General features: G+C 59.8%; 1 protein-coding gene across 1 annotated transcript; it reads right to left on the bottom strand.

Annotated features, from left to right (window-relative positions):
* Positions 1 to 1,044: 1,044 nt before the first annotated feature.
* On the bottom strand, positions 1,045 to 9,576 carry WDR18 (WD repeat domain 18). The gene is made up of 10 exons (XM_048288230.1): positions 9,334 to 9,576; positions 8,753 to 8,863; positions 7,233 to 7,366; positions 6,711 to 6,852; positions 6,021 to 6,164; positions 5,749 to 5,813; positions 5,523 to 5,647; positions 2,552 to 2,718; positions 1,972 to 2,040; positions 1,045 to 1,703 (listed from the first exon to the last, which is right to left on the bottom strand). The coding sequence occupies exons 1-10, from the start codon at positions 9,541 to 9,543 to the stop codon at positions 1,572 to 1,574; spliced, it is 1,299 nt and encodes a 432-aa protein (XP_048144187.1). The 5' UTR covers positions 9,544 to 9,576; the 3' UTR covers positions 1,045 to 1,571.
* Positions 9,577 to 11,317: the final 1,741 nt, after the last annotated feature.

Here is an 11,317-nt window from a genome sequence, read left to right as displayed (position 1 = left end):
CTGGCAGCTCCTTCTCACAGGGATAAACACAGGACAGCACCCACAGTCCAGGCAGGAGGGGCAACAGGATCTTGGAATGAAAAAGCCCCCCAAACACCAGGCACAGCACAGGGGGGGCTCACTGGGCTCCCTTCTGCTCTACCCAAGTGCAGCACCCCAACAGGAACTGCACTGGGAAGACTGGGAGAGTGTGGGATGACGGGGAGGGAGTGCTGGGCTTGGGGCTTGGCTGGGGGCTGCATCCCCAGGGGTCTCAGAGGGCTCCCTGCAACAGGGACGTGCTCCCACCTCTTCCCCCACCACAGCCCCTGGCTCTGGGCTCCAGTCCCTGCTGCAGCTGAAGAATGTTGATCCAAAGCGCTGGGAGGAAAAGGAGGAGCAGGAGAGGAAGGGAAAGGAACGGACTCCAGTGATTAAGCTAAAAGCATCTTCTCAGGAACTGGAGGGAGCCGAGGATGCTCGGACGCTCCGGTTTTAAAATGCACTTTAAATCATCTGCGCCTGGTGTATTGAACAGGGTGGGGGGACACAGAGGGATGGCCAGGGGACATCTCAAGACCCTGTAGGGACAGGGAGGGACCCCCAGGGCAAAGGCAACTGGGCAGTTTGGGGATAAAGAAGCGCTTTCCCAACTCCTAGTAGGTGGCCCCAGGGATGCAGTGATGGGTGGTCAAGGTCTGTGGCCACGCAGAGGGTGTTAAAGAAACCAACGTGGGCATCTTTCACTATAAAAAACAAATCTTTTATGTAAAAAATAAACCTAAACAAAACCCACAACCCCCGCTGCCATGCTGTGACAATACAAAAGGCCGAGTCCCCAAACACCGTGAAAACAGAGTTGCTGGATCCAAATATATATAAATTGTTGACTGACGAGATTGGAAATAGCACCTTGCTGGCCCCCCCGCCCCTCCCCAGTGTGACCCTGCGCCCCAAAATCACCACCTGTGCTCCAAGCCCAGCGACACCCTGGGCCCTGCCCGCCAGACGGAGCAGGAGCCCCATTCTCAGCCCTGGTAGCCAGGGACCCCCCACCTGTCGCAGCAGCCCCCCCCCCACCACTGCACCCCCGGAGCAGGAGCTGCTCAGCCCCTGCTGTCCCAAGCACGGGGTCCGGTGGCACTGAGCAGCAATCCGCAGAGCAGGGTGGGCGGAAGGGGGTCTCCAAAATCCAATCTCAAAGCGGTATTGAGAGAAAAACACTTTTCTGTCTGCACTGCAGGGTCAAGTAACGAAAAGAAACAAAAAAGGGGCAGGGGAAGAGACGGGGAATGAGCAGGAGCTGCATCCTGAGCCCTCCCAGGAGCTGGCAACGCTCCTCCTGCAGCGGCCGCCCGAGTGCCCCCCGGCCCCGAGGCAGGGTGAACACGGTCCCTGTGCTGTCCCCTCGCAGTCCCCGCGCCGGTCTCAGTCCCGTGTCACGGAGCGGGTGAAGGCGGCAGCGTGTGCCGGGTCAGGGGGAGGTGAGCCGGGTGCTCGCAGCCGGCTGGGCAGTGCCCGAGGGCGGGCAGGTTCTTCCCCAGGAGCCAGACAGGGAGAGGCGGAGGGGTGCGAGGGCGGGGGGAGCCTCTTCACTTGGCTGGTTTGGTGATGATGCGAGTGGAGAAGTCAAAGAGGTCCTTGTTGATTTTCCGGAGGTTGCTCACCTCCTCCTCCAGCTCGCTCACCTGGATCGTCAGGTGCTCCTGGTCTCCCACCAGGTTCTGTGACACGAAAACACAACAGACAAATGTCAGGGCCTCAGCTCTGGCAGGCACAGGCTGCTGCTCCCCCCTCAGCAGTAAACCGCAAACCCTTCGGTCCCCTCCCTTCTCCTCCTCGAACTGCAGCCCCTCCTGCCCATGTCACCAGCAGATTCCAGGGCTCTTTTCCCGTTCCCAGCTCGCTCGGGGCCTCGTGAGTCAGATCAGCTGACAAGGATCCCCCCCCAAGGGGTCTGTACCCGACTCCCAGCCTGGGAGCAGCTCTCACCTTTTCCCTCGTCGAGTACATCTGTGAGTACATCCTCTCTGCCTTCTCCAGGTAGCTCTGCCCAGGCTCCTGCAGGGATCAGAACGGAGGGGTTGGCAGAGCAGACAGATCCTCTCCCCCCATGCCCCTAGACTGGGTTGCCCATGGCAGGAACCCTGGGTGATCCTGCTGTCCCCTCCGCCAGGCAAACAGCCCCTTGGCCTGCTGCCACCAACCCAACAGGGAGCTTATCCATCAGCTCTGGCAGGACTGTCACTGTCACTCGCCCAGAGACAGATGCTGGCAGAGGGGAGCAGCTCTGGGGCCACTGGCAGAGAGGCTGCGATGGGCAGGACACCGATGGTGTGTGACCCTCCCTGCCTGGGGACAGCCACACCGGGACCGAGGAAGTGGTGGGACAGCAGAGCCAGCCCATGCTGCAGCACAGGGCTGAGAGGACAAATGACTGCAGCAGCCAGGATGGGGAGGAAGCAGGAGGGAGCAGGAACAGGTCTCACCAGCTGGAGGAGAAGCTTTGCTCCAGCACAACCCCTCCTGGCTGTCTGTGCCCCCTCCCCAGCTGCCCACTGGCCCCCAGTACCTGCTGGTGCAGCCCCAGGCGCAGCGTCACCCCCTCGGTGCCCGGCTCGTCGCTGCTCTCGGTGCCATGCAGGTGTCTGCTGAACTTGGGCAGGGGCACGCTGGGCTTCCCATCGGGGTTGACCATGTTGGAGGGGGCCAGCACGATGAAGGCGTTCGTCACTGGACCTGTGATGGGACAGAGGGGACGGGTCAGGCTGGACCCTGGTGGATTTGAGAGGCAGAGGCCCCGGGTAGCCCCGAGAACAGCGAGTATGACCCTGGCACAGGCAGTGGTCAGGACTCTCCTCCCTCCCCAGCAGCTCTCCCTGCCCGGGGCTGTGGCTCTCAGGGCCAGTTGGCACTCCCGGGGGAGCAGGGCCCGGCCTCCCCCCACCCTGAGCCGCCATCCATCAGCAGCTCCGTGCTGCCACCATCCATCACAGCTCTCAATGGCAGAGCTGATGAGCGCGTTAATTACCGCAGTTACTCACGGCTGCCGCCCCCTCCCAGCTCCTGCTCCTCCCAGCTCCTGCTCGCTGGGAGCCCCCCACGCCCTGTCAGACACAGCAGCCCCCAGCCCCCCTCCAGCAGGCACAGCAGCTCGGCCACTGCTACCACAGCCCGACTATCCATCTCTCCTGGCCAAAGGGAAAGGTGAAGAGGGTCCAGATGCACCTGAGAGGGGGCTGCCAGTGCTGTGGAGGAGGGTGTGGGGTGAAGGAGGGGTCCTGGGGAGGCCTAAGGCAGCTCAGAGCTGCTGGAGGATTTTGGTCTCTGCAGAGCAGATGGACACAAGCAGCTCTGACATGGATGAGGGCTCTGTCACCACCATCTACCCCTCCAGAGCCTGCTCCGAAATCTGATCCTCCCAGGATCCAAGGTTGGGTCTCACCAGCAGAGCAGAGGCTCTGCTGAGTGCTGGGCCCCAAAGCTGTTCCTGGCCAACTCTGATGGCTTCACTCCCTCCTTAAAGACCAGACATTTGTGCTCCTGAGGCATGTGCCCATCAGTGAGATTCCCACTGCACTGGCAGCTCATGGAGCAGTTTGAGAGGAAGGAACAGCAAAGATGGTCAGGAGAAAATCTTGGGAATGAACCCAGAGTTTCCCAAACCTGGTCACCACCCAGACATAGCCCCACAGCCTCTCTGGGGCCCCTGTGCAGATGCAAGTCCAGTACCAGATCACCTTGCCCCAAGGCCTGGGGCAGCAGGCAGTGGGTGACCCTAGGCCAGCCTGGGCACGGAGACTGGGCTTGGCTGGGGGGACACAAATAACCCAGCTTCCAAGACAGAGCTGCCAGCAGCACAGATTGGCCAGAGCATCCCGGGATGGCCTTGCAGGACCGAGCCCTCGGGGATGGTCTGTGCCATGCTGTGTTTGCAGAGACAAGGATGGAGCTTGTGTGACAGGATAGGAATTGAGGCCTGGAGGGATTTGGGGGCAGCACTGGCTCCCAGCCTCATCCCACAGGTCTCCTGCTTCCCCCTGGAGTGGTGCCATTCACACCGAGTGACCAGGAGCAGCCCTGCCTCGCCAGCACTGCCACAGCTCATTACCCGGGAGCAGCAGCCTGACTTCTCCAAGTCCACCCGCTCTGCCCCCACCAAGGACAAGCCACCCTTGGTGACACAGCCCCCCATGCCTGGCCTGCCTGCCTGGCCCTCAGCCACACTCCAGCTCCTTGGATTTATTTGCAGTAGTGCTGAGGGGAGGGCAGTGGGTCCTGTGTGCCCGGCAAGCGGAGGGACCGCGCTGTCCCGAGGACACCGGGCCAGAGGCTGCTGTCACGTCACCATGTCAGACCCCTGTCACCTCTGCCCTGGGGAGGGAGTGGGACACACTGGAGAGGCAGCAGACAGACCTTGCTGGGGGGCTCACGCTCACTGCTCAGAGAGGTCAAGGGGGGACAGGGATCCATGGAAAGGGGGCTGGGTTGGGGCAGCAGATTCCCCCAAGCTGGGAGGCTGCAGGGCCCCGTGGGGACAGCTCAGGGGTGCTGGGCTCCCAGCCCATTCCCGAGCATATGCAGCACAGCACGGTCATGCAGGTGCCAGGGCTGCTGGGGAAACCAAATCCCTGCCCACAGGCAGCAGAGGCTGCAGAGCTCGGGGTCAGCCCAGTCCTACCCCTCCTGGGAAGAGCCTGGTCTGTCCACTCTCCCCTGCAGCCTCGGGAGGACTCCAAGGCCCGGCTCACAGCCAAAGCCCGGCCCCCCCTGCTCGGATGACTCACAGCTCCATTCTGTCTGTTTTCACCCTCTAGTGCCCGCGGCGCCAGGCTGGATGGGCGCTGCAGTGGGTCCCAATTAGGGATGGTCCTTGGCAGCCAGAGGGGAGAGCAAAAGGGTCTGCAGGCAGCCTGGCTTCCAGAGACTGCCCTGAGGCAGCAGCTCAACCCTCACAGAAGAACAGGGTCTGGCTTTCCCCACCATCACCTTTGGGGGGGGTTTGGGCCATGCCACAGTCACTGTGGCACCAGGGGCCAGAAACCACCACAACTGGGGGAGGAACCCAGTTAACAACAGGAGGGGTAAATCCCTCTGAGGTAGCTGAGGCACCCAACTGCTGCTCCTGCAGTTTACTGGAGCCATCAGACTGAAATCCCAGACGGCTGCTCATCTGGGATTCACTTCAGGCCCCGTGAGCTCACGGGCACTCACTGCCGGGGTCACAGAGCTGTCTCCCCTCCAGACACAGCTGGGGTGTATGTGGGGTGACTGCTCCCTTGGGAAAACAAGGAGGAGGATCCTGAGTGGCCTCAGCGACAGGGTGAAATCTGTGACTCACTCCCGACAGTGCACAGGGGGTTGTTAACACACGGGGCAAGGTCATGGCACCGCTCCAGACAGCCTTGGCTCCCTCAAACGCCTCTGCCCTTCCCAGGGTGTGAGGCAAGGGGCAGAAACACACCTGGAGTGCCCAGGGCAGCACAGGTGAGACAAGCAGTGGCCTCTGGCAGCGAGGATCCTGGAGATAAGGACATTCCTACCTTTGTGATTCATCGTCTTCAGGCACTGCTTGCTCTGGATGTCCCACAGCCGGACGGTTTCGTCGTGAGAGCCCGAGAGCAGGAGGCTGCCGTCTGTGGAGACTGACAGACATGTCACCTGGTTCCTGGAATGGGGAAGAGGATGTTTAAACTCAGGATGACCCCAGGACTGCCAGAAGCTGGTGAGGTGGGCAGATGGGGGCAGATGGTATGTCTGGTTCCTCACCTGTGCCCTTTGAAGACCTTCCCGTTCTCCCGCTCTGTCTGGAAGGTCCGGTCTCTCTGGACCGGCTGCAGAAATGAAGGAAGGAAGAAAGGAAGGAGAGGGGTTAAAATTCAGGAAGGCTGAATCCAGCAGGTTCATCACCATGTCTGGAGGGGGCAGAGGAGACACAGGGGAACCAGGCCCTCCCATGCCCTGGCAGGTCACACCAGTCCCAGTGGGGAGGTGACCGTGGCTCAGGGTGACAGGGCACACCTGCAGCCCCACACACTCACCCAGGTGCAGAGGTCGACCTGGAAGATGGACCCGTCCATGCCCCCGCAGAACATGTGGTACTCAGAGAGGTCCAGAGTCACAGCCATGATCCCCACGTCGAAGAGCACGGAAAGCAGGAGCTCCCCAGAGGAGATTTCCCAGAGCTGGAGTGAGAGGGGACAGGAGAATCAGGGGTGAGAATGTTAATGGCTGCACTGGAGGAACACTGACACCCTGGCATCCCACCCCAGCGTCCCTTCCTGGCTGTGGCTGGGAAACTGAGTCCAAAAGCAGAACCAAGGAGCAGCCTCTCTGTGACCAGGAAAGAAGTTTCCCAGGCAGCTTCAAAACAGCTCTGAACCCTCTCTGTGGCCATCCTGCCCCCAGAACATCCCCTGCCCCACAGGCTCCAGTCTGCTCCGCTCCCTGTGGACATCAGCAATGGAAAACAGAGGAGCTGACCCCGAAATTCCCAGGACAACAGGGACTGCAGCAGTCCAGCCTGGGGGCAGGTGCAGAGAAACTGCTGTTGTTGGAGAGGCAGAGCCCAGGTCTGGCAGCTCTGAGTCATTGCAGAGACAGCCAAGAAATTCAGCCACTGCAACCCGGGAAAGCTTCGGGACAGCTTGGGGACAGGGACATCTTCCTGCTACCTGGCAGGAGCCCGGCTTTGATCCCGCAGGGTCTGGCACCTCTGAAATGAGCCTCACCTTGGCTGTCTGGTCGAGGGAGGCGGTGGCAGCCCGTGCCAGGGGCCCTCCGAAGCCGCAGCACAGGTCGGTGATGGGGAGGCTGTGCCGGGACCAGACGTGCCGGGGGTCAGGGATCTGGGAGGGCTCTGCCTGCAACACACTGTGGGGAGAGCAGAGACGGGTGGGTCAGCCAGGACAGAGCCCCACAGGGAGCTGGGCCAGCCTCTGCTCCCACTGGGAATGCCTCTCCTGGCTGTAGGGACCAAATGGGACATGGGAGCTGCTGGCAGCCCCGGCACACAGATACCGAGGCTGAGGGGCTAAGCTCCCTAACCCAGGGGGACAAAGATCCTCGGTAAAAGGCACCATTTGTCTGTGTCACCCAGGGAAAGAAGTCAGAGCCATATGCCCATTCCCAAGAAACTCAGGTGAGTCCCCAAGGAAAGGCTCCCTGCCTGCAAGGAGGGCACACACCCAGCTGTGGGCTCAGCCAGAGCTAACCCTGCCTCCAAAATCCCTGTGCCCCCCAGCCCCCCTTACTTGTAGAGGTTCCACACCAGGGCCAGGCAGTCCTTGGCCCCCGAGAGGAAGTGGCTGCTGTCGTCGGTGAAGCAGAGGCACGTGAGGTCCTGGTAGTGTCGGTTCAGGATGGCGAGGAGGTTCCCATTGGACACCTGGAGCGAAGGGAAGGGCAGAAAGGTGTCAAGGATGTCCTGGGATAATGTGGCACCCTGCCCTTGATGCAGTGAAGGGAGAAGAGTGGGTTCTGTTGCCCACACGAGCCCGTTTGCACCTTAGGGACAGTGACTGACATCACTGAGGTACAGCTGGAACAACAGCAGGCACTCAGGGCCGCAGGGGAACTCAGCACACGGCAGTGGAGGAGGTCCAGGCACACCAACTCTGGAAGCCAGAGATGCCAGAGCTGTTTCTCTGGTCAAGTCATGAGTGTGCAGCAAAGATTTCTTGCTCACTCTTAATATTCATATTACTTTGGCAACTTCTTCCCTCTTCCCACAGGTCCTCAGGAGGTGGAAGTGGGGTTATAAGAGCTGCAGGACACCCCAGGGGTGGCTCATGGTCCTGGGCCAGCAGGGGCTTTAGGGTGGACAAGGAATTCCCCAAACCTGGAGCATTCCTTGTTAAAAGGCACCACTGCAGATGGGGAGGGAACCAAGAAGCAAAGGAGTCTCAAATAAAATAAGAGTCTACTTCTTCCCATGGTCTGAATTACACCCAAAAACCAAACCCAACCTCAATTCAAGGGGTTTCACAGACCACACAAATCCAGGGCTCTAAGGGCTGGTTCCAGCTCCATGATGGTTTCCATGGAGCCTCTCCAACATGCCAGAGGGACAGTGCCATACCCTGGACACATCTGTGGGTGATGGGAGCTGGAGCAGGGCCCAGCTTGGAGCATCACAGGCAGCAGCTCCCACTGCAGGCTGAGCCCCCTGCTCTCTCATCAGGGATTTCATTCCAGTGCTGCCACAAGCACATTGGTACAAGCAAAGCCCGATGAGTTCAGGCAGAGCCACCCACACCATGAGGCTCAAACCTCCCCTGGCACGGGGAGCTCTCCAGGTGAGGCATCCTGGGGTTTAATCCCGGGCTCAGGACAAGCTACTGCTTTTATTTGCTCACTGGTGTGCTGGGAACCCAGCGTAATCCCGAGTAATCCAGCGGTAATTAACCAGCAGGACAGTGACCAGAGCACAGCAGGGTCTGCTGGCACCCTGGGCACACACAAATACGCAGCTGAAATGTGAGAGAAGCACTGAAGGAAAACCAGGTCCTGTGCTGCTGCCTGGTGGGGGCAACGCCCGACCCCTGAGGCATCGCAGATGCTTGGAAAGAGGAGAAGGAGGCAGAGTGAAGCCTCTCCCTGGATTTCTCCCACTCCTACTTTGACGAGCTGCCTCACGGGCTGCGGGCAGTACAGCCTTTGCCTGCTGTGGCACCCCAGGATCAGGATTTACAGACATCTGAGGGATGGGGACACTCCCTGACTGGCCAGGGTGTGAGTCTGTGTGGCCCCGACCGTCCCAGCACCTCCGTACCTCCCACAGGTAGATGCTCTCAGCGACCCCCGCCAGGACGTAGAGCCCGTTGGGAGAGGCGGTCAGGCAGGTCACAGGCCCGGGGCAGATGATCTTCTGCTGCAGCTGGTCCTGGGACAGAGACAGCACAGAAAGGCTCAGAGGGGGGAAGGGGCTGCAGGCAGGGCCCCCCGACATGGGGGCTCAGGGGGATCACTGTGAGGGTCTTTGCAAAGAGAGGGATGGGGGGCACCTGCCCGTGGTGATGGGGGTCGGAATGGAGGGAGGGAGGGCCTGAGGGTCTAACCAGGGACTGGGGGGGTCTCTGTGGAGAGAGGGGCCATGGGGGTCTCTGAGCACAGAGGGGAGTCTCCATGAAGAAAGGGGCCATGGGGGGTCTTTGTGGCGAAGAGGGGCCATGGGGGGGGGGTCTGACCATGGATTTGGGGGTCTCTGTGGACGGAGGAGCTCCTCATCACAGGGCCGCGGGGTCCGCACGGAGGGTGGCCCCGTCACATCCCCACGGGGCCCGGAGTCCCCCCGCGAGGCCCGGGGGCGTCCCCCGAGCCGAGGCCGCCCGGGCCCGCCCGCCGCGCCGGTACCTTCCTCTGGAGCTCCCAGACGTTGATGTAGCTCTTGCCGAGCTGGGCCCCCAGCAGGTGCTCGCCGCCCAGCAGAGCGAGTCCGCGCGGGCCGCTGTTGCCGCCGCGGTACCCGGGCAGGGCCGAGCCCGAGTGCAGCTCCCAGACCGAGCAGTTGCAGAGCGGCCCCGCCGCGTCCGACACCAGCGCCACCTCCATGGGCGCCGCCATCTTCGCGGTCCGCCAGGGCCACAGAGAGCGCGGCCGCGGCCCAGAGCGCCGCCTCCCCCGTCCGGCGCCGACCAATCAGCAGCGGCGCCGCCGCGGGCGCGCGGGGCGGCAGCTGCGCACGCGGCAGGAAGCTCAGCAGGGCCCGCCCCGGTCGGCGCTGGATGGGTGACCCGGGACACCGCGTGGGCACATGGAGACCCCAGGGACACCCTACAGCCTTATGGGCACCCTTTGGATACCCCATAACCCTGTGGACACCCCACAGCCCTATAGGGACTCCGTGGACACCCCAGAGTTTCGTGTGGACACGCAGAGCTTCGTGGGAAGCTCATGAGCACCCCACAACCCTAAGGGTACCCCTGGCTGCTCCCCAATCCTATGGACACCCCACAGCCCTATAGGGACTCCATGGACAGCCCACAGCCCTATGGGCACCCCATAGCTTCGTGGGAACCCCATGAGCACTCTACAACCCTAAGGGGTACCCCTGGATACTCCCCAATCCTATGGACACCCCACAGCCCTATGGGCACCCCATAGCTTTGTGGGAACCCCATGAGCACTCCACAACCCTAAGGGGTACCCCTGGATACTCCCCAATCCTACGGACACCCCACAGCCCTATAGGGACTCCATGGACAGCCCACAATCCTATGGGCACCCCATAGCTTCGTGAGAACCCTATGGACACCCCACAGCCCTATAGGGACTCCATGGACAGCCCACAATCCTATGGGCACCCCATAGCTTCGTGAGAACCCTATGGACACCCCACAGCCCTATAGGGACTCCATGGACAGCCCACAATCCTATGGGCACCCCATAGCTTCGTGGGAACTCCATGAGCACCCCACAGCTGTGAGGGGGCCCTTGGACACCCCACAGCCCTATGGGGACTCCATGGACACCCCATAAACCCATTGACACCCCACAGTCCCACAGGTATACTCCAATAAGGAAATCCTATGGACAACCTGTGAGCACCCCTGGGCACGCCCCCTCCCCCCCCCCCCCCAAAAACCACAACCTTTTTTTTTTTTTTTTTTTAATATTTCTTCACTTTACAGGGTTACAATTGTCTTAAATATTCTGACGTTTAAATACAATCTGTATAATAATGTTATTATAAAATGTAAACTTTCAGTGTTTTTTTTTAAGTTTATTTTCTCTTTTTTTTTTTTTAATTTTTAATTTTTTTTTTTTTTTTAATAATAATCAAAAAGTCTCAATACCTGAATGTTTTGCAAAACTGAAATCTTTCACCGGGGCCCCGGGTGCGCCCGAGGCCGCCGCGCTCAGAGGTAGAATGTGGTTTATTTTTTTATTCCTTTTTTTTCTTTTTTTTTGTCTTTTGTGGTTTTTTTTCTTTTCTCATTTTCCTTTTTTACCTGAGTTAAGATACGCAACGCTGGGGGGAGGGCGGCGGCTGCAGCTGGGGCCGCTCCTTTAGTTTAATTTTCTCTCCAAAACCCTCCCCCGAAAAAACTGATTTAGGCTCTTTTTTTATTATTTTTAAATCGATATGCAAAAAAGAAAAATAAAGTGGAAAGTCACCCGCTCTCAAAAACAAAAATAAAGGGGGAGGAGGAGGGGCACGGAAAGGAGGGGAGGGAAAATAATTAAAACAACCCAAAACAACCCAAAATAGTGACTGTACAATGCAAAAAAAATCACTAAGAAAATCTAAGCCCGCCCTGGGCATAAAAATTCCCCCTTGGAATTTCTCCTTACGGGGAGCTGGGTTGGACCCCAACAGCAGCAGGAGCTGGACGGA

The sequence above is a fragment of the Corvus hawaiiensis genome, chromosome 28 (assembly GCF_020740725.1).
Source record: "Corvus hawaiiensis isolate bCorHaw1 chromosome 28, bCorHaw1.pri.cur, whole genome shotgun sequence".
Taxonomy (NCBI): domain Eukaryota; kingdom Metazoa; phylum Chordata; class Aves; order Passeriformes; family Corvidae; genus Corvus; species Corvus hawaiiensis.
Note: the sequence above shows the minus strand (reverse complement) of the source record. Positions and strands in the feature narration are given on the sequence as shown.

Excerpts from the sequence above, each read along its gene's own strand:
- WDR18 (XM_048288230.1), bottom strand. The coding sequence starts at position 9,543 with ATGGCGGCGCCCATGGAGGTGGCGCTGGTGTCGGACGCGGCGGGGCCG. Across the intron at positions 6,165-6,710 it reads CCCTCGACCAGACAGCCAAG|CTCTGGGAAATCTCCTCTGG; the intron begins GTGAGGCTCATT and ends CTCTCACTCCAG. Across the intron at positions 1,704-1,971 it reads TGTACTCGACGAGGGAAAAG|AACCTGGTGGGAGACCAGGA; the intron begins GTGAGAGCTGCT and ends TTCGTGTCACAG.